The following is a 24,392-nucleotide window of genomic DNA, read 5'->3' as shown; positions in this document are numbered from 1 at the left end:
GTTAAGCTTTGACTAAATTACGATTAAGTACTTTACATACAGATTTGTACTGTCATCAAATAGGTAATAATTTAAGGGTTTGAACTTTACGTATTAAGATGTTTCACTGACCTTAACACTTTCTTTAGCAATTTACTTCATAGAGTAAACATCTCAGCTAAACTTGGGCTGGAGTGAAATGTGAGGGTGTACTGGAAATGTCCAGTTAGTATTTTTTTTTTATCTCAAAGAAGGTTGTAGTTAAAATCATTGTGCAAGAGAAACCTGGCTTTTGTTCATGAATTTGCCAAAGAGTTCTGTGTCATTCTTTCAAATTACAATACAACAAAGATGTAATGAAGACACTTCCGAATACCATGGTCTTCTGTAAAATCCGATGGTGGACAGTCCAAGAAATAAAGCTATACAGTTTCTTAAACAGAACAGGAATTTCAACAGTAATTAGAAAAAACCTATCTATGATTTAAGAGAAAGAGGTAAAGAATACCTACAGATTTACTAATGGATGCTTCACTTGCAGATGTAATAAGAGACTTTCTGTGATTTTTGTTCTTTTTCTTGGACTTCTTCTCATTTTCCATTTCTTCCTTCAAGAAATTTCTACGCTTGAGTTCTGAGAAAATGTATGTGTCAAGATGCACCAACTGACACAGTGCTACATGTCCAACAACAACAATAAACCGAGTTAAAATGCCAACTGGCACCTGAAGTAGTCCCTGAAAATAAGAAATAATTTCACATCAATCAGCTGAAACCCTCTCTTCTTTTTACAAAAAAGATTTAAATTCCCCATCATTATCACTTCTTCACAACATCTATATCTACTCTACATCAGAGTAAATACCACATAACACTTCATTATGTCAAAGTTTAATAAGTGCACTCAATTATCAAATATAAAAAATACAATGTTAATCGTTCATTTATTTTTAATTTTACTACACATATTCATTTACTTTTTTTTCATCCCAAGACATGTACCAAGAAATTTTAAAGGAAGTATGAAACATCATTCAAAAGTTAATTTAAACAGTACATAAAATAAAGGAATGCCTCATTTTTTTCAACTTCAGCAGACCAACTAAATACCTGTGATGCAGAATCTTCTGGATTTGATTCTTCAGCCTCTACAGTTTGTTCCTGCATAATTGTTGCCATATTCTGAATAATCTCACCACTTATAATATCTGGATGTTCTGCCAACTGGTTCAATAAGAACAAACATCCAAATTAGAAGCACCTCAGTACTAATTAGAAATATATTAACATCCAAATATAATCATAATAAAACTGGAAGGTTAATGAAGAAGAAAAAAGGGGAGTTGAAGAGAAATGCCATGACAAAAGAAATGATCCTGTGGTGTCATATAAGATATGAGTAAATGAAAGGTGGGAATTTTACAAACTTAGGTGTAAATATGAGAAATGCTTAAGGAAGGAAAGTACCTGCCCTCTAAGTCAGCAAATGCAGGTTAATAAGTAAATTACTCTTACAATATATTATGCAAATGGACATAATGCCTGAAGTGAATGCAGGACTGTGTTAATGGGGTAACTTGAAGAACTGTTGAATGTGAAGGCCAGAAATGATGCAGAGCTGAATATACAAGAGTGGACAGGCTTTGCATGAACTGGTCAGCAACACAGTTACACTATAATCACCATACGAGAGCATGTCACCTTACTTTCAGTTGTCTAACAGCTGATTCATAAGTACTTAATTTATATAGCCAATTTCTATTATGAACACACACTATTCTTTTATTATCAATCCTTCCATTATCTGCCAAACATCCCCCTGTTAAGTCTTACACACATCAATCACCTTTCCCTTGCAGAAAGAGAATAGATCAGTTAGTAAGAAAGAAAAACTTAATAACTAAATAGTACAGATAAAAATGTAAGTATAATACAAGAATTGTTTTATGGTAGTACGTATTGCACTGCACCTTCCCTTGAGCTTTTAAGGTTCCACAGGGTGAGAAATAACGAACCTCTGGAACTCAGAAGTTCAATAGCAAGGCACATTTACTGCATATTGATGCTGCTGTTCAACAAATCTGGTCACTCTTGGCACAAAAAGAGGAACAGGGATCAATTGTGAATGCAAAAATTCTCTGTTATATTACAACTTATGAAAAATTCACAAACAAAAGACTATCTGTCATTGGTTGAAGTCATTACTACTAATATTAGGAAACAGAAACCTGCCACCATACACCACTCTATTGAAAAGAGATAAATCTCTAGCCGAAGCAGACATACACACCAGAGAACAGTATTCTAGTAAAAGACGGCATTTGCTGACACTTTTTTTTAGAAGTTTCTCAAAAGTAAAATGCGAGTCCAAAGTTGCACCAAATATAGTTAAAGCTTCACACTCAATCAGCAGAGTCCCATCCACCTGAAGGGGAGAATGGGTTGGAAAATCTGTACAAGATCTACTAATCAATAGTCTTAGTTTTACCAGAGTTCAGCCTCATACCCCACCAACTACACCATTCACTAGCCTGCTCCATGTCATAATTGAGACTAAGGGTAGTTTCACTCCTAAGTGGAGACTTTATTATACCCACAAGTTCTGCATCATCAGCATACTGAACAATCTTGTTTCCCGGCTAACAACTATATCACTTGTACACTAAAAATAAACAGTGGACCAAGTACACTATCCTGTGGAACTCCAGACAAAATAAGTTGTGGTTTGCTAAAGATCCCATCAACAGCAACTTGCTGGTCCCTCAGAGGTCTGGATAAACTAATCCTTTATAATAATAACAACCTACCTGTAAGGAAATCTTGAAGTAAACCTAAAACACATCCACCCACTCAAAGATTCTGAAGTTTCTAAATAAGTGTCTTCTGATTTACTGAATTGAGAGCAGCACTAAAAACCTATTTGAACTGCTCCACACTCAAAATCTTATCAAGAGCCTCTTGTAAATGGTATGTCAATCTTAAAGAGCATCGCAAGTACTAACTGCTTCCTGTATGCATACTGACTATCAGTTAATACCTAATCCTTTAGATTCTACAAACTTGTACAGTGGCTTAAAAGTAAGTTTTTCTGATGCTTTATACAGCATAGTGAGAATAGAAATTTGCCTGTAGTAGTTACTGCAGTCTGCCGATATACTGCTCTGAAACAGGCAATGTATACTAAGCTTGCTCTCATCCGCAAAGACACTGTACCAACAAAAACCTACAGAATCTACTGATCTTGGGAGACAATACACAAGAATCCTTATTCAAAAAACAAAGGGAAGAAAGCATCAGGATATTCTCCACCATATCTATCCAGATTATCAAGAATTTTCCTAACATCCCTGGAGCAAATTGCAAATTTTGTAAGAATCGGTTCAGTATAACAGTATCAAGGAGAGAGACACCCCAAGCTAACCGCTTAGCTTCAAATGCTCAATGAAGCAATACAGCCTGTTCATTAGGGCCTGTAACCAATCTACCATCATCTGTTAATGGTGGTGGAATGGAAGACAAGCCTAACCCAAAGACAGAAGATGCCAATTTGGTCCACCTCAGATGAGGCTGAAGATTCCTTCAAGATGACATGAGTAAAGAAAGACAATTTCAGGTTCAAAGAATTTTTCATAATGCAATAAATTAAGTGTAATCTGTCGAGAACTGTACTCACAGAATATATAGTTGAAATAGCTTGAGTGGCCATTGGACAATACTGCCGGTCTTCTAGGCGGGTAAGGCCAGCAACAAGAATCTTTGCTAGACGTATAAAGATTTCATGATCTTGTTCCAATCTTGAAAAACAAATTAAAAATGAGTTAAACCAATATATTTATTGCAAGAAATTAATAATATAAATTTTCATAATAAATTTTATTATTTAGATACTTACCTACTGTTAAATATGGCTATATCTCCCCGCCGATTAGGCGAGTCGGCATTCAAAAAAAAAAAAAAAAAAAAAAAAAAAAAAAAAAAAAAACAAAAAAAAAAAAAAAAAAAAAAAAAAAAAAAAAAAAAAAAAAAAAAAATCCAACGGCTGCCCGGATGACTGTCTAGTTTACCTGTTCTCCACCAGGTGTGTTTTGAATGTTTTAGCTCTTGTCAGAATTCTCCTTGACAGCCCACTAAGTTGTGGGGAGGCTGGGTGGGTCTACTTTAACAGTAGGTAAGTATCCAAATACAGTGGTACCTCGAGATACGAAATTAATCCGTTCCGAGGCGGCCTTCGTATCATGAGTTTTTCGTATCTTGAACCGCATTTTACATGTAAAATGCCTAATCCGTTCCAAGCCCTACAAAAACACCCCAGTAAATTATATTTCCAGGCCTACAACACATGTTCTAGGGTTACGACGCCCATCCGACGGAAGAAATATGACTCCAAAAAGGCAAAATACTGTACATACTTGAGTAATATTCAACTGTATGTAATGTTCAACCCCATTTTTACTGAATATATTAGGACTTTAGCATATGTCCCTTAGCAATAAGCCTAGCCTATGTTAGCGGTTGCTACTGTAGCCTAGTCTATGATTCTGACATCTAAACCTAGGAAGCTAAAAGCTTAGAATATGCCAATAAAATGTATAAATAATCAGTATGTACTCATTTCAAATAATTATTAATTAATCATTAACTATAATATACAAACAAACAAACAAAAAATACCTTCCAATCGTTTGTTTACATTCAGCTCTTACGAGTACCGAACGAACGCCATGCAATCACTTTTCCTAGGACACAGTAAGCCATAAATTTTTATTAGTTTCTCTCTTCAACTAATGAAACTACCAAACAGTATAATAACCATTCATTTCCACTCTTTATTTTATTTTTACCTAATAGAGATACCGAGTTACTGACAGCTATAATGAAACATATACGTAACGTAATATTAAAACAGAAGAAGAATTCTAAAAAATATGTACGTATTTGTTGGCTTCGATGATAGCAGTCTGATTTATTTTATATTCTATGATATCTAATTCACAATTTTCTCTATTAAATGTATTGCATGTACTTATTTCAAATAATTATTAAGTAACCATTAACTATAATATCTTGAAACGTCCTCTTCAAAGGTCGCGAATCCGAACGAGATTCCCACCCCTGCGCGGGGAGGACGCGTCGGAAGACGAGAAACAATCCTTTAGGACACGTGCTCCGAGCACGCTCCTTAGCAGCCTGGGAAGCGTCAACAGGTACTGCTGAAGGGACGTCGCAGATCGGTGGGGGATCCCCGTAACCCTCCTTCGGCCTTCGACATGCCCTCTCCCTGAGTCCTGGGAGTCCGGGCAGAGGTCCCAGCCTAGAGGCGCTATAGGGCCGATCTGACGCCCCCCTCCACTTCACTAGGGGCACTATCACTACACTTAGCACTTTCCCTGTTTTCAAGGGCTAGAAACCTTAGATTCCAGAGTTTTTCAAAGAATCTAAAATAAGCGAAAGGGCATTACCCTCCGCAGACACCACTTGAGGGCCCGAAGGCAAACACTACGGGGTTAGGAGTCACAAAATCTAAAGAAGGGTTAGAATGGGGTTATGTTACATTATTACCCTGGTCTTACTACCCCGATTTACTCCTGGAGGAAGACCTCCTGATCCTATCACGCTCTAATTTATTTACATAGGATTCATAAGTCTTCCATTGAGCATCATTCAAACTTTCACACTCCGTGCAGCGAAAATCATACCTACACACTTGCCCCCTACCTTTACACACTGTGTGAGGATCCAACCAAAGCTTTTGGTAACCTCACCTTGCATTCGTCTTTCATACACACTCTGGCACTAACCGAACTAGAACCTGACATATTTAAGGAAAAACCAAGCCAAAATCAAAACAATCCAAAGTCACGTATGCCAAGCTATCGATCCAATAACAAATAACCAAAAAGTCAAGAGGATACTCAAGCAAAGAAAGTTTTCCAAAATCCTGAGGCGGAGGTGCTGTAAACAGATGTTTACAACACCAGCGACAGAAGAAATCTGATAGAAAATGGGAATGGTTCCTGATAACTCGCCTCCCAGCGGCGGGAATGGGTACTAACCACCCTATTCCCACTACGTGTGTCGTAAGTTTTTAGAAATTCTGTTGGACTTCAGAGAATACAGCTATATATATATCTGACAGGTAAGTTTCATGAACAAACTGAATTGTACTTCTACTGTGACACATCAATCCTATTCTGGAGCAACAAATTGACTTAACACTAAATGAAGTTGCAACTGCTGCTCACATCATGAATGTTTAACTTCAATAAGGTAGAAGAAATGGAGCTAGTTTGCATGCACTAGCCTATCCATATGTCACAGAGGACCTTGTGTTCCTTGACAAAGTTTCTAAAAATCAGAAAACAAAAGGCTAACTTTGCCTCTTCCAGGCTTAACCTTCACAAATACATTCTAGGTTTTCTAAAACCACAAAACAAAAAGTTAACTTTGCCTTCAAGCTTAACCATTGGCAAAGACAGCTAGGTTTTCTAAAACCACAAAACAAAAGGTTGACTTTTGCCTCTTCCAGACTAACCTTTGACCTCATCTGTTTTTCTTAAAACCATAAAACCAAAGGTTAACTTTGCCTCTTCCAGCATTTACCTTTGACAAAGATGTTCAAGGTCTCTAAAAGGATGATAAAAATGTTCTAGGTTTAACCTTTAAATTTAAATACCCAACAGGATAGAGAAGTTTCCTCTTTTTTCCCCCCCAAGGGGTTAGATTGGAATTCTTACAGGGAACTGTAAAGCATAGCTTAACATCACCCTCAGCTTTAAGGCAGAAAGCTAAAATAGCATTCCCTTACACCAGCTTAAAGAAGGGTGCTGACAGCAAATTTACTTATTAACCACTGCTAAATAAAAGGTTTTACAGTAGAGTCAGATAAATTTTAGACCCGCATTTAAACTCCAGAGAGAGACTGATATAGAGATGAAAGGGCTTAAATCTCAACACCTTACAGTGCTGGTCCTCAGCAAGATCTAAAAGTACTTGATGCAATACCGAGGAAAGTACGTATGGAACGATAACTTTGGAAGTAAACAGTGAAAAGTCTTATCTCCTCTAAACAGAAAACATTGACGTCTACAAGGTTCCAAGTGCTGAAAATTTCCAGAATGGTACCCTCAGCAATACACACAGACCACTGCTTCTGACCCCAGGCCATGGCAGTTTTAAATTAAGGACAGATCCTATGATAACTTGAAAATCTTATTATTGGGAGGGGACATTCTAACATCTCCCAAGCAGTTAAGGAGATGCCTACATTAATTGGACTGTATGGAATTGTGTAGTAGAGTTAATTTCTTCTCAACGGAAGAATGAGACATCTACCAAGAGCATTGGAAATTCTGAAAAGTTTTGCCCTGAGGCTACAAGGGCTCTACAGGAGACTAAGCAATTCTTGAACATGAAATTGCTCAATAGAATTCACAGTAGATACAAGGGGCAGGCCTATGAGTCTGAATTAGGCAAAATTTAAGGAAACATCCACTGCTCAAGCCTGAGGCCAACTAAGTAGTAGTAATCATTTGGATGTCCCTGTTCATCTACATGCTAGGAAGCTAAATGAGTGTTCCTTAAATCCACACCAAGTGCCAAACTTACGGATGTCAGAGCCCTTGTAGGCAGTTGTTCTTCCTGAATCCCCAATTGCTAAAGCACTGTCCTTCCCCAGAATGGATGATCAAACCAATATGTTGTTTCATTTCACTCAAAGCAGCAAACTTTCCACAAAGACTTTCTTTCTGACCAGGAATAAACTTGCTAAGCATCCTGATGTCTTTCCACTGCCCTGATATCTAAAATGTTTTACCAGCATTAGTTAGACCATTCTATGTTGCATGAAAGTGTAATGACACTAGTTAAACTCTGTGTTGCATGACAGAGGGAAAAGACCAAAACTTGGACTTAGGTTTAAGAACCAAATGGACGATTCCTGGTTAGTGTCCCTCCTACAGTCCTGGAGCCAATGTTGGTTCTGGATTACTTACAAATTTAATGAAAGTTATTTGTAAGTCGTAATTCTTACGCTGAAACTGTACATTAATTGAGCATGATTATCTGAAAATAACCCATAAGGCTATGTTTCCTAATGAGGAAAAGCCCTTACCATATAGGAAGTTTCTTTCAGGTCTAAAATCTTCGAGCAGCACATGCCTATCCATCTTGACCGACAAGCATGCATAATTAAATATCATCCCCACATCACTAGATAAGAATGGGGATATAAAAAATTAACAATATAATGCATAGAAATTGGGCCAGAAGAAGCAACAGGTCCTTGGCCTTTGGAATACTGTTGACAGAGTGGGCTAACTTGAATCACTGATTCAGTAGAAGTGTCTTGCTCCTAAAGTCGACACCATCTACCAATGGCAACAAATCCCTGACATAACTTATAGAGGGCTGCACACTAACCCAAACAAAGTGCACAGAACAGCAATACCTTCTAGTAAAAACCTCTTGAAGGAACTTGCATGACTGTGGATGTATGGTAAGTGGAATACATTCTGCATGTTTACCACAAGTCTGATCATTCTTTGGAAAGGCACTAAAACCATGCTAGAAAACCAGCAAATATATGGGCAGACACTTACTGTTATTCAGTCTCCAAATCTCCAACTAAAAGAGACTGAGAGATCTGCTGAAGACAAGGGATGCTATAAGAGGGAGATTAAACCAGTGGAGGAACACCAAAAATCATCACAACTGCCCTTTACCGTTTCCACCATATAACATACTGGTCCAAAGTCTCTCCATGCATGTTGGGAGGTTGCAACTGTCCATATCCCAAAACCTTTATCTGCGCTTATCCCCGAAGGTATAAAATAATACTACCAATAGATAATCCCGAGCTGCATAATCAGACAGGAAGCGAAAGTGTTCTCACTTCTTCCAAATAGAGTGAGTATAAGCATGAGGACATTACCCTGCAGCATCAGAAATGAGTTACTTGTTTCCTCGCTCAAAACTCCCGCTGGCTTGGCGTCTTCACCTCTCTTAAGAAGTCGCAGAGACGAGACAACGTAGATAAAAGGTAATAACTCAAGTTAGACTGAAAATCCATCAGCATGTCTGTCAGTCTCAAGTTCATTTCCCCACAGGAAAGAGAAAGAAAGTGAACCTCCTATTAAAGATGGTTAAAGGACCAGTAAGCATTGTACAGCAAAAGGCGGCCTTCGGCTCTCCAGGACTTTAAAAGACAAGACGACAAGCCAAGGCAGACACAAAGGGAGATTGTGTCCGAGGACAAGAAAAGTTACGAAATGCTCTCAAATTGGAGAAAGCGTTGGTTCTCTTCACCAATATTTAGAGTGCGCCAAAATACGCTAAGACAATTGAGATATATTTCTCTATGTGGCCTCTATCCTCAACAAAATGAGAATACAAGAAGGCGTAGTGTCGCAGCAAACGCCGACCGGCCCAAATGAGTTCCTCCAACTCCATTCAAACTCTTCTTCCGCCAGCGGGCGACGGAAGGAGACAGCTGTCGACAGGAGGTAAACAAAGAGCTGAAAGGATGGCTCTTTCTCCGCAACCCTTGGTGACAAAAAGCGACACTTGTCGATAAGAGGTGACAGCAGCCGAGTGCTGTATCGAATCCACCACGACTCAATGCGAGCAAGACAGTTTAAGCGACTCAGGAATCTGCCAAGTCTGCACTCGGCAAGAGTCAATTGCGTTCACACGAGTCAACAATGCCCACACTCCACAGCAGGGTTCCCAGATGTATCAGACCAAATTATCGTACCAAATCTCTTCAAATTATCGTATTTTGATTAATAATTGTTTATCGTACAGAAGGTCAAATTATTGTACTTGTACGATAATTATCATACATCTGGGAACCCTGGTCCGCAGTCCACATGATTCAACAGAGGGAGAGAGAGAACGAGGCGCCAAAAAGGTGGGAGGCGGTGGGAGAGAAGTTACAACAACACTCCCGCCTCGTCCGAAAGCGATCGTACATACTTTAGATACTACAGACAGTGTAGACTTGAAAGAGAAACATTAATTGAGGCAGTAGTAAGAGGTTTGCCGATAGCCGAAGAGGAAGCACGCAAAGAACAAACACAAGCATTTCGAAGAAAAGGGAATATGCTAGCATACAAGAATTTAGAATAACCAAAACAAGAGAGATAAACAGTCGACCAAGTCGACATATCTAAACGTGTAAAAAACTCGCTTTACACAGATACATTATCATCTCAATAAAATATCTACACCTATATCATATATTATCAAGCCTATGCATGCTAACACCTCAAACTAGGTGTTGAAGATGACAGATTGCGCCTACGGAGCAAGCATTAACGCTTACCGAAACGGTCCTTATCTGAACGCTTTAACGGTCCTTTGGCGAATGCTTTAAACGAGATTCAGACCATGAAAAGGGCGAAGTAGGTATTGGAGGGCACAGAATCCCATCGTCCCGAGAACCGACCCGGTTCCCTGGCAGCGGACGTTTCTAACTGTCGCAGGGCAGTCCTAGGCTCGGGCTACGTACAGACGAGGGCGCCAACACCTTATTTCTAACAGGGAACACGAAAATGAGCGCACACTGGAGGGATTCGGAACTTCCCGTCACGAACTAAGTTCAAATTTTATTAAAACTATAAATAGATTAATGTTCTAACTTCTCGTTACGCTTTTCCTGAACCGAATGGGGAGTAGAAGGCGGAGCTACAATGGAAGTCAATACTAGCCTACTAAAATGCCTAGTCTGTGTAGGGATAGCCTGACAGGTTTAAGCCTTGATCTAACTAATTGCTTTCGCAATCTATTAGTTCCAGTCTTTCCTATATCTCACATACTCAGGCATAAATTCTCAGAACAATTCCCTACATTCTTCACATCTAGTAGTTCCAAAATCACACCCCGTACCCCTGCCAGTACAAAGGAATGTTGATCAACTTCCAATTTCACCATCCTGGTTACACCAAAACATTCCTACATAGCCTGAAAAACATTCCTACATAGCCTGATGTTATTGGTTTTACTTCCGGTGGAAGATATCCTAGGAAAATGAAATTACAATACCGTAAACAGGTGTAAAACAGCAAAACTTCACAGAGTACCAACAATTGCCTAGCCGCAATGGCAGCAAGGAGAATTCTGACAAGAGCTAAAACATTCGAAACACACCTGGTGGAGAACTGGTTAACTAGACAGTCATCCGGGCAGCCATTCGATTTTTTTTTTGTTTGAATGCCGACTTGCCTAATCGGCGGGGAGATATAGCTAAATTTAACAGTAGGTAAGATTCATCTCAAATAAATATCCTTTATTGCATAAATGCCAAAATAAAATTATTTTAAATACTAAGACTGAAAGCACATAAAACATTTAATACAAGGCCTTAGTAAATAGAGTGCTCTGCAATAGTCCCTGGAATTTAGAAGGTGAAACTTTCTAGCTATAGATATATTTTTAAAACACCTTTAACTAAACTGCAAATTTTTTATATTTCCATAGAGATATAGCTACAGATATTTTTTGCAAACACCCTTTACTAAACTGCAAATTTTTAATATTTCCATAGATATAGCATCCATAATTTTGATGGCTTTTACAAGAAATTATTTTCTGCATTAAGTAATGCTGTAACAGCTACTTTTCAGTAAGAAACAAATACATTACTTGTAAAATTACACGATCATCAAATATGTACCTGAATATTTTTAGCACTCTTCTACATGTTTCCCTAATTCATATTAAAAGACACAGTTTGATTAACATTCTGAGAATGAACTCACCTAAAAGGAGCATTTGGTGAATCAGTCTTTGGCTTGCTCACAGCCAATTTCAGTAAAGCTGAACAGGTTTCCTTTACAAGCGCAAAATCCTTCTCACCTCTCTCTCCTAAACCAGACTTCACAAGGACACTGATGTTACTTGAGATGATACTCACTTCGGAACTGGAAAAAGAAAAGCAATATTTCTTAAAAAAAAAAAAAAAAAAAAAAAAAAAAAAAAAGATGCTTTTTACATAAAATTTTAAAATATATTTTGAAGGTATAACAAACACTGAAAAGAATACTTATGCCTATTTTAATTATATTTTCTGATTTCTCTGCATAACTTCAAAGAGCAGTAATTATTAACATTGTCCATCAGAATATGACTTAACTTGTGAAATTAATACTTTTCCTCCTATAGGAAAAATTAATCCCACAGCAAAAAAGCTTGAACACTGGCAAACAGCAGTGCTTCACAATTTCAGTTAAAACCAGCTTCCACAATTTCTAATGCCTAGTATCCTGATTTTCAACTCCAGTCAAAAGTTTATATGGAAGTTTTCTGTATCATTTCAACTCCAGTCAAAAGTTTATATGGAAGTTTTCTGTATCATTAAGTTTAATTTTTGGCTACAAAAGAAAAAAATGCTTCACAAAAAGTTACATTCAAATTTTTTATCCACTATTGAATGTAAATTACGTTCTATAGCACCATGAAAAAAATCCATGAAAATTTTTAAAAATCTACAATTCACCTTTCAAAAGAAGAAAGCATAAAAGGAAAAAATTTATCAAATTACATGACAAATGCATGGTATTCATGGCCATGAAAATAATTTAACCATTTCATATACATAACATACTTTGCACACATTGCCAGAAGAACTAAAGCTGCACGTGCTTCGTCATCTGTGGTATCGGGCAAGGTTTTGGTGAACTTTTCCCACATCAGAGTAACACAGTGCTTGTTGATATCACCTGAAATTAAAATAAAAAACCAAAGTAAACTGGCAGATTTACTGAGGGACTTATTATATTAATAGGTTGTTTGATCTATTAACCACCTAAATTAAAGTGGACAATTTCTAACCACATTCTGACGTTCACATTCAATAGGTTCATTTTTCATTAAGTTTCTAAATTAAATGCATAGAAAGGAAAGCTATCTTACACAGCTGGTTTAGCAAGCTAAGAGTACCTTCTTTTCTAACTCCAGTGTCAAATTAGCCATGGCCCTAAGACTGTTAAAATACAGATATCAACAAGTTTCGGTCTCTCATGTATCTATGACGCCATTCGTAAGCTTCATTCATAAACAGGAGAGGCATACCTATGAGTTTACAAAAATTATTGCATAGACATTGCTGATTTATTTACAAAAAATTTAAATATCAATTTATGAAATCATAAACCTACAGGGTTTAAAGGCTAATGATATATGTAAACATGTTTAGTAAGGCATAAATAGCCAGGGAAATCTTGAAATGGATGGGTAAGTGATTTCTTCAAAAGGATCAAGCATACCTTCCATTTACACCAATTATATTTTTTTAAATGTGAAAGACCTTATAGCCACACTAGGTAAACTTGAATGTTATAGATTACCCTTACTGAGACTACTGTATATTCAGTTTACTGAACAAGATTCTTGAAGAGATGTGATTTGATGGTTTATGAAAATCTGGCTGCTAAAAAGACAAACACAGAGTGCTTAAGAGAATGAAGAGGGAGTTGGATTGGTTGGACAGTGACATGGAAGAAAGGAAGTGGGAATGATGGTAAAGTAAAAGGTTGAAGAGCGGGTGCAGCTATGGGCAGAGTTATGCTGCAAACCATCTCTAGGAATGCCTTTTTTTTCAAATTTACTTTACTTTTTTATCAATTCCCTTTACGTATCTTTCAAGGTACTACTAATTATTTTCAATAAAAGCCAACTGTACTAAGATATATGGGTAACAAAGATTTGCCATTTATGATTTAAATTACAAACAATATTTATTACAACAATATCCCTGCACCACACTTCAAGTGCCAGTACAAGATAAAATACATGTGTAAAAAGGACTCTACCTGAATTGACAAATTGAGAGACGATTTCATCTAACGATGTCCTTTCCCCTAGAGTTGAGCCAGTAATCAGGGCTGATAGATTCCGTACAATGTGTTGGGCCCTGGCTCTGATAATTAGACAGGTAAGACATTTTTTAACTTTTAAAGGTATTTATTGATATTAATGAACAATTACATTCTGACAAATATAAGAGAAAAACCATTCTTACGTAGTTTTCAGAGTACAGGCAGTCCCTGCATACCGGCAGTGTCAATTAACTGCGTTTCAGCTTTACAGCGCTTGGCTAACAACGTCTTTCACTAAATTTTTTATGCCGGAAAGCGATTTTCGGCGCTGGTAAGCAGATTATCACCGTCTTTAAGCAATTTATCAGTGACAGTAAGAGGTTTGTCAGCACCAGTAAGCAGTTTATCAGCACCAATAACCAGTTAACAGCACAGTTAAGTAGTTTATCGGCACTTCTGGCATCATAAATGCCATTTATTACGATAATTATTGTGGTGTTCCAGTTAACAATGATTTTCAGTTATCGGTGCTCAGCCAGGAATAGAACCCCCACCGTTAACCAGGGACTGTCTGTACTACATTAATATAACAGTATGTAGTTCTATATAACAATGAACAAATCTTTGTTTGAAAAGGAATTCAAGTAGTATGTAAAACAGTTTTCCTCAATTGAGGTGTTCACAACACTAAGGGTCTCCAGGGGCTGATTAAAAAGACAAAATCGTGGGGAAAACACATTTGAATATTGGCAATTTTCAAACAAGCATATCACCACCCTTTGTTAGATAATAGGATTTTCTACCACTTTGGAGTCTACATATGTAAGTATGCTTTTTCATGGGAAAAGTAGGATATTTCTAAAGACTTTGGAGAAGAAAAAAAAATATTGTGAACGCCTCAATTATATTTAAAAAGAACACTCAAAAGACGTGACCTGGCAGATGGCTCACCTATCACTCGAGATATCTGAATTGATATAGAGACGCTGGTAAGCCTCCACCACTGCATCCTTGATCGCCTGTTCTTTGCTCCATACCAAGACCAGCATCTTCAGGACGCCTGCTTTTGCATTAAGCAGTCCAAATTCAAATGCTGTGAAAAATTATGACTATTCAATTCATTTCATAATCAAGATAAGAGAGTGAAGTACATCAAACTTATTACTGATGTAATGTTATTACATGGAGATAAAATTACAGTAAAAATAAATGGTCTAAAAGTTAAGGAATAAAGTTTCTCCTCTAGCTGGTGTTTATATCTCTTTCCACTAATACTATGAAAAGCTACATAACTGACTTCCACAGATTTTACTTTGACTGACAAAAAAAATTAATATTGTAAAAAGAATTTCATTTTGTAAACATTCATCACTAAAAAAGTTATAGTAATTATTTTCAAAAGGAGAAATTCTTTTTTTTTCTCCAGTGTTAACTGTTATGCTTGTCAAAATAAAGTTAAATCCATGCTATGCAGCTATTTCTAGATCATGAAAGAAATAAAGCTCTCAAAAATGCCCAACAAAATATATGAAAATTATCATTCAATCCCTTCACTAATTAAGAATAAAAATTAAAAAATTCTACTGTAACCTGGCAAGAGCAAGTTCCCTAACTGACACAAAGCTTACCTGTGACAAAGAATGAGATAGCTTCCATAACATCAGATACTTGCTTGCTACCAAGCAGCTGACACACTACAGGAATACCTTCATTGATCAATTTAGCAAATCCAACAGAATCCTGAAAAAAACAAATACAAATACATAGAACAATTACCTTACAAAGCAGTCTGGAAAAACTATACATGTAACAGATATAAGCCTTTAATCTTTACTCATTCCTAAATGCCTGGTTGCAGGCCAAATAAAACTGAGTGCTGATTAACATAAAATGACTGTTAACAATATGTGAAGCCTCCCTTTATAGGGAGTCTTCCATCTCTGCTGTAAATAACCATTCTTCAGAGCAAAGGAGCAGACAGTTCAATTCCAGTAAAAATAAACAGAGTACCAAAATTATTAGTGTGTTAAATGCATCTATAAGACTTACAACTGCAATATGAAAGGCATTAACTCCTCAGCTGTTCAGCCACTTAGAATTAATTAAGAGACATGAAAAATCTCTGGCCCCACCTTTAGGTCTATAAAAACATTTTAAGTCCTATACATAGAGTGGATTAGAAAAAGGATTTCTAGCTGGATTGTAAAATGAATAAAAAGGATGACACAGTTATCTGGGTGTACTCACCTCAAACCAGTCGTAAAAGGAGTACACAAATACATATCCACTTTGCAGAAAATTACATTAAAGCAAGCTTTTGACAAGCAAACATGGAAAATTCTCTCTCATTAAGAATGATTGAATTCCATGGATGACAAAACAATTTCTCACAATTCAGGCAAAAGAATTTGTTTTTCCAACTGGAGTACAATAATATAAAGATGTGGTTGCTTAAACATTTGCCACAGCATAAGCATTATCCTTAAAAGTTTTGTCCTAAAAATTTTTGACAGACATGAGAAAAAAATAATTTTACCTTTAAATAAGCCACCAATAGCTTCTGCTTTGTTACTTCTGGATTTTCCTTCTCTTCATCAGGATCTTTGTCCTCAGATTCCTCATCTTCCTTACCATCTTCTTTATTCTGAGAATTTCTCAACTCCATTGACTTTGATGAAACAAATATACGTTTCAATACAACAAGAATATGCATCTGGTAAGATGAAAAGCTGGTAGCATCAAAATCCGTCTTGGTTTGGAAAGCCTGTTCTGGATCATACCTGATAAAAAAATATAAATTATCATAATAAAATTGATTATTTGGATACTTACCTACTGTTAAATTTAGCTATATCTCCCCGCCGATTAGGCGAGTCGGCATTCAAACAAAAAAAATCGAATGACTGCCCAGATGACTGTCTAGATGACTGTCTAGTTTACCTGTTCTCCACCATGTGTGTTTCGAAAGTTTTAGCACTTGTCAGAATTCTCCTTGACAGCCCACTAAGTTGTGGGGAGGCTGGGTGGGTCTACTTTAACAGTAGATAAGTATCCAAATAATAAATTTTATTATGAAAATTTATATTATTTGAGATGAATCTTACCTACTGTTAAAATTAGCTGATTCCCACATTAAGAAGTGGATGGTGGGTAGTGTAGCTAGACAAAATTCCGCTCAGCCATTTGAGCTAAAGGTTTCTTATACGAAACTCAAAACATTCTCACTTGATCTGGAATCCTTGGTGGATTTTACTACCACCAGAAGTTGGATTCCATTCAGGGAGCAAGGCTCTCATACGTATGCAGCAAAGAGTAGCCTTGCGGAGAAAACCGCTTCGATTCAGCCAGCATGAAACGCCAAGAGGTATGAGGGACCCCTGTGCCTGGGTCCAAAAGCCCTATCAAACGACAGTCACTTAAAATGAATACCTTTACAATATAAAGGTACGCCCCTATACAAAATTTGTACCTTCACGCTCCTCAAAGTATTAAAATCCTGGGATTTAAACAAAAGAGCCTAAAGAATTGCTCTTTTTCAGTTCAAGATATGACTACCCACTACTAGTAGCGGATTAAGGGCTTTACTGTTTTCAAACACAATTCTGTATACTTAAGGTAGTGATCAGGCAAAAACTGAATTATACTTCTACTGTGACACATCAATCTTATTCTGGAGCGACAAATTGACTTAACACTAAATGAAGTTGCAACTGTTGCTCACATTATGAATGTTTAACTTCAATAAGGTAGAAGATATGGAGCTAGTTCTCATACACTAGCCTATCCATTATGTCACAGAGGACCTTGTGTTCCTTGACAGTTTCTAAAAATCATAACACAAAAGGTTAACTTTGCCTCTTCCAGGCTGAACCTTCACAAATACATTCTAGGTTTTCTAAAACAAAACCATAAAACAAAAGTTAACTTTGCCTTAAGTTTAACCATTGGCAAAGGCGTTATAAGTTTCTAAAAATCCCAACACAAAAGGTTAACTTTGCCGCTTCCAGGTTTAACCTTCACAAATACATTGTAGGTTTTCTAAAGCCACAAAACAAAAGGTTGATTTTTGCCTCTTCCAGGCTAACCTTTGACCATAACATCTGTTTTTCTTAAAACCATAAAACCAAAGTTTAATTTTGCCTCTTCCAGCATTTACCTTTGACAAAGATGTTCAAGGTCTCTAAAAGGATGATAAAAATGTTCTAGGTTTAACCTTTAAATTTAAATGCCCAACAGGATAGAGAAGTTTCCTCTTTTTCCCCCCCCAAGGGGTTAGATTGGAATTCTTACAGGGAACTGTAGAGCATAGCCTTAATATCACCCTCAGCTCTAAGGCAGAAAGCTAAAATAGCATTCCCTTACACCAGCTTAAAGAAGGATGCTGACAGCAAATTTACTTATTAAACACTGCTAAATAAAAGGTTTTACAGTAAATTCAGATAAAGTTTAGACCCACATCTAAACTCCAGAAAGAGGCTGATACAGAGATTAAGGGGCTTAAATCTCAACACCTTACAGTTCTGGTCCTCAGCAAGATCTAAAAGTACTTGATGCAATACCAAGGAAAGTACATATGGAACAATAACTTTGGAAGTAGACAGTGAAAAGTCTTATCTCCTCTAAACAGAAAACATTGACGTCTACAAGGTTCCAAGTGCTGAAAATTTCCAGAATGGTACCCTCAGCAACACACACAGACCACTGCTTCTGACCCCAGGCCATGGCAGTTTTAAATTAAGGACAGATCCTATGATAACTTGAAAACCTTATTATTGGGAGGGGACATTCTAACATCTCCAAGCAGTTAAGGAGATGCCTACGTCAATGTATGGAATTGTGTAGAAGAGTTAATTTCTTCTAAACGGAAGAATGAGACATCTACCAAGAGCATTGGAAATTCTGAAAAGTTTTGCCCTGAGGCTACAAGGGCTCTACAGGAGACTAAGCAATTCTTGAACATGAAATTGCTCAATAGAATTCACAGTAGATACAAGGGGCAGGCCTATGAGTCTGAATTAGGCAAAATTTAAGGAAACATCCACTGCTCAAGCCTGAGGGCCAACAAAGTAGTAGTAATCATTCGGCTGTCCCTGTTCATCTACATGCTAGGAAGCTAAATGAGTGTTCCTTAAATCCACCCACATGCCAAACTTATGAATGTCAGAGCCCTTGTAGGCAGTTGTTCTTCCTGAATCCCCAATTGCTAAAACACTGTCCTTCCACAGAATGGATGATCAAACCAATATGTTGTTTCATTTCACTCAAAGCAGCAAACTTTCCACAAAGACTTTCTTTCTAACCAGGAATAAACCTGCTAAGCATCCTGATGTCTTTCCACTGCCCTGACATCTAAAATGTTTTACCAGGTGTAGTTGACCATTCTATGTTGCATGAAAGGTTAATGACACTAGTTAAACTCTGTGTTGCATGAAAGAGGGAAAAGACCAAAACTTGGACTTAGGTTTTAGAACCAAATGGTAGATTCCTTGTTAAAGTGTCCCTCCTACAGTCCTGGAGCCAAAGTTGCTTCTGGATTACTTACAAATTTAATGAAAGTTATTTGTAAGTCGTAATTCTTACGCTGAAACCATACATTGAGCATGATTATCTGAAAATAACCCATAAGGCTATGTTTCCTGATGAGGAAAAGCCCTTACCATATAAGGAAGTTTCTTTCAGGTCTAAAATCTTCAAGCAGCACATGCCTATTCATCTTGACCGACAAGCATGCATAATTAAATATCATCCCCACATCACTAGATAAGAATGGGGATATAAAGAATTAACAATATAATGCATAGAAATTGGGCCAGAAGAAGCAACAGGTCCTTGGCCTTTGGAATACTGTTGACAGAGTGGGCTAACTTGAATCACTGATTCAGTAGAAGTGTCTTGCTCCTAAAGTCGACACCATCTACCAATGGGCAACAAGTCCCTGACATAATATTGAGGGCTGCACACTAACCCAAACAAAGTGCACAGAACAGCAATACCTTCTAGTAAAAACCCTTTGAAGGAACTTGCATGACTGTGGATGTATGGTAAGTGGAATGAATACATTCTGCATGTGTACCACAAGTCTGACCATTCTTTGGAAAGACACTAAAACCATGCTAAAAACCAACAAGTATATGGGCAGACACTTGCTGTTATTCAGTCTCCAAATGTCCAAGAATATCTCCAATTACTTATGGGTGTCTTCCTAAAGAATTACCCTTGGACCATCATTCCCTCTATATACAATCTCCTACTAAAAGAGACTTATGAGAGATCTCTGCTGAAGACAAGGGAAGCTATAAGAAGGAGAATAAACCAGTGGAGGACAATCACAAAGAATCACAACTGCCCTTCACCATCTCCACCATATAACATACTGGTCCCAAGTCTCTCCATGCATGTTAGGAGGCTGCAACTGTCCATATCTCAGAACCTGAATCTGCACTTACAGTATTCCCCAAAAGGTATAAAATAAGACTATCAATAGATAATCCCGAACTGCATAATCAGACAGGAAGCGAAAGTGTTTTCTCACTTCCAAACAAAGTGAGTATATGCATGAGGACATTACCCTGCAGCATCAGAAATGAGTTACTTGTTTTAGTTACTTGTTTCATCGTTAAACACTACCGCCGGGTTGGCATCTCCACCTCTCTAAGAAGTCGCAGAGACGAGACAACGTAAATAGAAGATAATAACTCAACTTGACTGAAAATCCATCAGCATGTCTGTCTGTCTTGAGTTCATTTCCCCACAGGAAAGAGAAAGAAAGCGAACCTCCTATTAAAGACGGTTAAAGGACCAATAAGCATTGTACAGCAAAAGGCGGCCTTCGGCTCTCCGGGACTATAAAAGACAAGACGACAAGCCAAGGCAGACACAAAGGGAGATTGTGTCCGAGGACAAGAAAAGTTACGAAATGCTCTCAAATTGGAGAAAGCGTTGGTTCTCTTCTCCAATATTTAGAGTGTGCCAAAATACGCTCGCCAAAATACCTAAGACAATCAAGAAATATTCTCTATGTGGCCTCTATCCTTTTACAAAATGAGAATACAGGAAGGCGTAATGTGGCAACAAACGCCAACCGGCCCAAAACGAGTTCCTCCAATTCCATTCACTCTTTTCTTCCTTCAGCGGGCGACGGAAGGACACAGCTGCCGACAGGAGGTAAACAAAGAACTTAAAGGATTGCTCTTTCTCCACAACCCTTGGCGACAAAAAGCGACACTTATCAATGAGAGGTGACAGTAGCTAAGTGCTGTAATGAATCCACCACGACTCAATGAGAGCAAGACAGTTTAAGCGACTCGAGACTCGGCCAAGTTCCCACTCCACACGATTCAAGTGCGTTCACATGAGTCAACAACGCCCACAGCAGGGATCCCATATGTATCGGACCAAATCTCTTCAAATTATCATATTTGATTAATAATCATTTATCGTACAGAGGGTCAAATTATATTACTCCTAAGATAATTATCATATGTCTGGGAACCCTGACTCCGAAGTCTGCACGAGTCGACAGAGGGAGAGAGAGAACGAGGCGCCTCGGAGAGGAGTCACAACAACGCTCCCGCCTCGTCCGAAAGCGATCGTACATACTTGAAAGCATTCCTATATGAAACTAAGTTAGAAATCTCTGAAGCTAGAATATCTAACTCAGCGAGAACTGTAGATACTACAGACAGTGTAGACTTGAAAAAGAAAATTTAATTGAGGCAGTAGTAAGAGATTTGCCGATAGCCGAAGAGGAAGCACGCAAAGAATGAACACAAGCATTATGAAGAAAAAGGAATATGCTAATATATAAGAATTTAGAATAACCAAAACATGAGAGATAAACAGTCGACATATCTAAACGTGTAAAACTCGCTACAGATACATTATCATCTCAATAAAATGTCTACACCTTTATCATATATCATTAAACCTATGCATGCTAACACCTCAAACTAGGTGTTGAAGACGACAGAATGCACCTACGGAGCGAGCATTAACACTTACCGAAACAGTCCTTATATGAACTCTTTAATGGTCCTTTGGCGAACGTTTTAAACGAGATTCAGACCATGAAAAGGGCGAAGTAGGTATTAGAGGGCACAGAATCCCATCATCCCGAGAACCGACCCGGTTCCCTGGCAGCAGACGTTTCCAACTGTCGCAGGGCAGTCCTAGGCTCGGGCTACGTATAGACGAGGGCACCAACACCTTACTTCTAACAGGGAAAGCGAAAATGAGCGCACACTGGAGGGATTCAGAATGTCCCCGTCACGAACTAAGTTCAAATTGTATTAGAACTAAAAATAGATTAATGTTCTAACTTCTCGTTACGCTTTTCCTGAACCGAATGGGGAGTAGAAGGCGGAGCTACAATGGAAGTCAATACTAGCCTACTAAAATGCCTAGTCTGAGTAGGGATAGCCTGACAGGTTTAAGTCCTGATCTAACTAATTGCTTACGCAATCTATTAATTCCAGTCTTCCTGTATCTCACATATTCAGGCATAAATTTCTCAGAACAATTCCCTACATTCTTCACATCTAGTAGTTCCAAAATCACACCCCGTACCCCTGCCAGTACAAAGGAATGTTGATCAACTTCCAATTTCACCATCCTGGTTACACCAAAACATTCCTACATAGACTGATGTTATTGGTTTTATTTCCGGTGGAAGATATCCAAGGAAAATGAAATTACAATACCATAAACAGGTGTAAAACAGCCAAACTTCATAGAATACCAACAATCGCCTAGCCGCAATGGTGGCGAGGAGAATTCTGACAAGAGCTAAAACATTAGAAACACACCTGGTGGAGAACAGGTACACTAGACAGTCATCCGGGCAGCCATTCGATTTTTTTTTTTTTTTTAAATGCTGACTCGCCTAATCGGCAAGGAGATATATAGCTAAATTTAACAGTAGGTAAGATTCATCTCAAATAATTATTTTTCTAATTATTTAAAGTTGAGAAAAACCTCACAAAACTGACAACAAAGTGAGACATCAAAAACCATTATATCCTGTTCATTCTAGAAATTCATTAAACTATATAATGAGCACAATACAATTGTTAAAATCTAATCTAGTTCAAAATACCATTGTTAATACCGTTCTTCTTTGTCTAGGGTTAGGAAACACAATGAAATTATTTTACAAGTCAAGACACTAATACATACTGCCATATATAGCACATTAAAACACTGTCAGATATTCAGAATGCTTATTTTATAACACACCAACCACTTGGGCGGTATGGTGTCTTGATATTCTCAGGATGATTGCAAAATTTTTGCTGTATACTGGTTATCTGAAGGATAAATCATTCCATATGTATTACTAATCAATTTTGCTATTATTGAACCTATCCAGTGATAGGAAACGGTAACCAATAGAGGAGAAAGCTCGTGAGGGACTAAACTTGTAATTTAGCAAAAACAGATCTATGATGAAGTTTGGTACCCTCATCTGAGATCACACCAATTGTGAATTTTGCAATTGTATGCATTTATATTAGTTTTCTCTCAGAAATTTTGTTCACTATTTGAAGATCCGCCCCTCATTTGTGATGGAATGTAAAAATGGAAATTCCCAACTATACATAATGCCTTCCTGCCATAAAGTAACATGTTAAGAATTTAAGTAGGAAAATATTAAAGGTACAGAACTGATTCTTCAACAAACAAAGCAGAAAGCAAAATATTCTTCTCTCTTATACTTTGACTCCCTCCAACAATGAACTTTACAATAAAATTCAAAAAAATGTGCATATACTCACGACAATATCTCAGCTCCATGGAACATTTCCAGTGCTGATTCAAGAAGCTTTATAGCTCTTCTGATATTGTCCTTATCCATCGCAGCAGCAACCTCTAAAACTGCATCATTTAAGGAAGATTCTTCATCTAAAACATCCTCCCCATCATCTTCATCATCATCATCATCATCCGTTGCACCTGCCATGAAAAACATTAAGTACATACTTTTTTGAGGGCAATTAGTATAAATTCCAAAGTCTCCCCAGATGTCCTTGGTAAAAGAAGCTTTAAAACTAACATTTCATTGCTAAATACACAATCCACAATCCAATTGCAAAATAATGATACAACTCTCTGGGGATACTTGTATAAACTAGAACTGAAAGGATTGCACTAAAATAAAAGTAAAGAATTGCAATTTTATAAAATTCTTCCAAATGTTTCAGGCCTGAAGCAACTTCCTGAAAGCAGGTTATTTTTGAAGCATGAGAAATTCTTGGAGTTATGAATGAAATTGTCCCTTGTATCTTGATATATTAGATCACCTTGGCAATTCATTTGGTATCTAATAACCTTGCTTTTATGGTAGTGAGCCATGTAAGCACAAAGAAAGCTCAGTCACTGGAACAAAAGAAACTGATTGGTGTCTTTCATGCTAATGAACTGAATTTTCACAGGGCACAAAAAATCAATCATGAGAAAGAAAATAAGGAAGGGATAATCCCACACTTTAGAAGCTGGTGGTATGAAGACTACTTGACTCTTGAATTTGTGGTTTCTAGTTTTTGTTTGAATAAAAAGCATTTGAATGCACAAAGAAGTAAAAATTTAATATGTACAGCATTA

General features: G+C 37.4%; 1 protein-coding gene across 2 annotated transcripts in view; it reads right to left on the bottom strand.

Annotated features, from left to right (window-relative positions):
• Positions 1 to 24,392, bottom strand: part of LOC135198127 (condensin complex subunit 1-like) — a 66,360-nt gene that overhangs the window by 31,298 nt on the left and 10,670 nt on the right. For both annotated transcript variants that reach the window (XM_064225600.1, XM_064225601.1), the window contains exons 11-20: positions 23,567 to 23,744; positions 16,330 to 16,573; positions 15,422 to 15,533; positions 14,745 to 14,886; positions 13,788 to 13,894; positions 12,581 to 12,695; positions 11,736 to 11,897; positions 3,653 to 3,773; positions 1,090 to 1,203; positions 492 to 716 (exon numbers count right to left, since the gene is read on the bottom strand). In XM_064225600.1, coding sequence (XP_064081670.1) covers positions 492 to 716; positions 1,090 to 1,203; positions 3,653 to 3,773; positions 11,736 to 11,897; positions 12,581 to 12,695; positions 13,788 to 13,894; positions 14,745 to 14,886; positions 15,422 to 15,533; positions 16,330 to 16,573; positions 23,567 to 23,744 — 1,520 coding nt within the window. The remainder of the gene's footprint in view (positions 1 to 491; positions 717 to 1,089; positions 1,204 to 3,652; positions 3,774 to 11,735; positions 11,898 to 12,580; positions 12,696 to 13,787; positions 13,895 to 14,744; positions 14,887 to 15,421; positions 15,534 to 16,329; positions 16,574 to 23,566; positions 23,745 to 24,392) is intronic.

This window comes from Macrobrachium nipponense, chromosome 21 (genome assembly GCF_015104395.2).
Source record: "Macrobrachium nipponense isolate FS-2020 chromosome 21, ASM1510439v2, whole genome shotgun sequence".
NCBI lineage: Eukaryota > Metazoa > Arthropoda > Malacostraca > Decapoda > Palaemonidae > Macrobrachium > Macrobrachium nipponense.
Note: the sequence above shows the minus strand (reverse complement) of the source record. Positions and strands in the feature narration are given on the sequence as shown.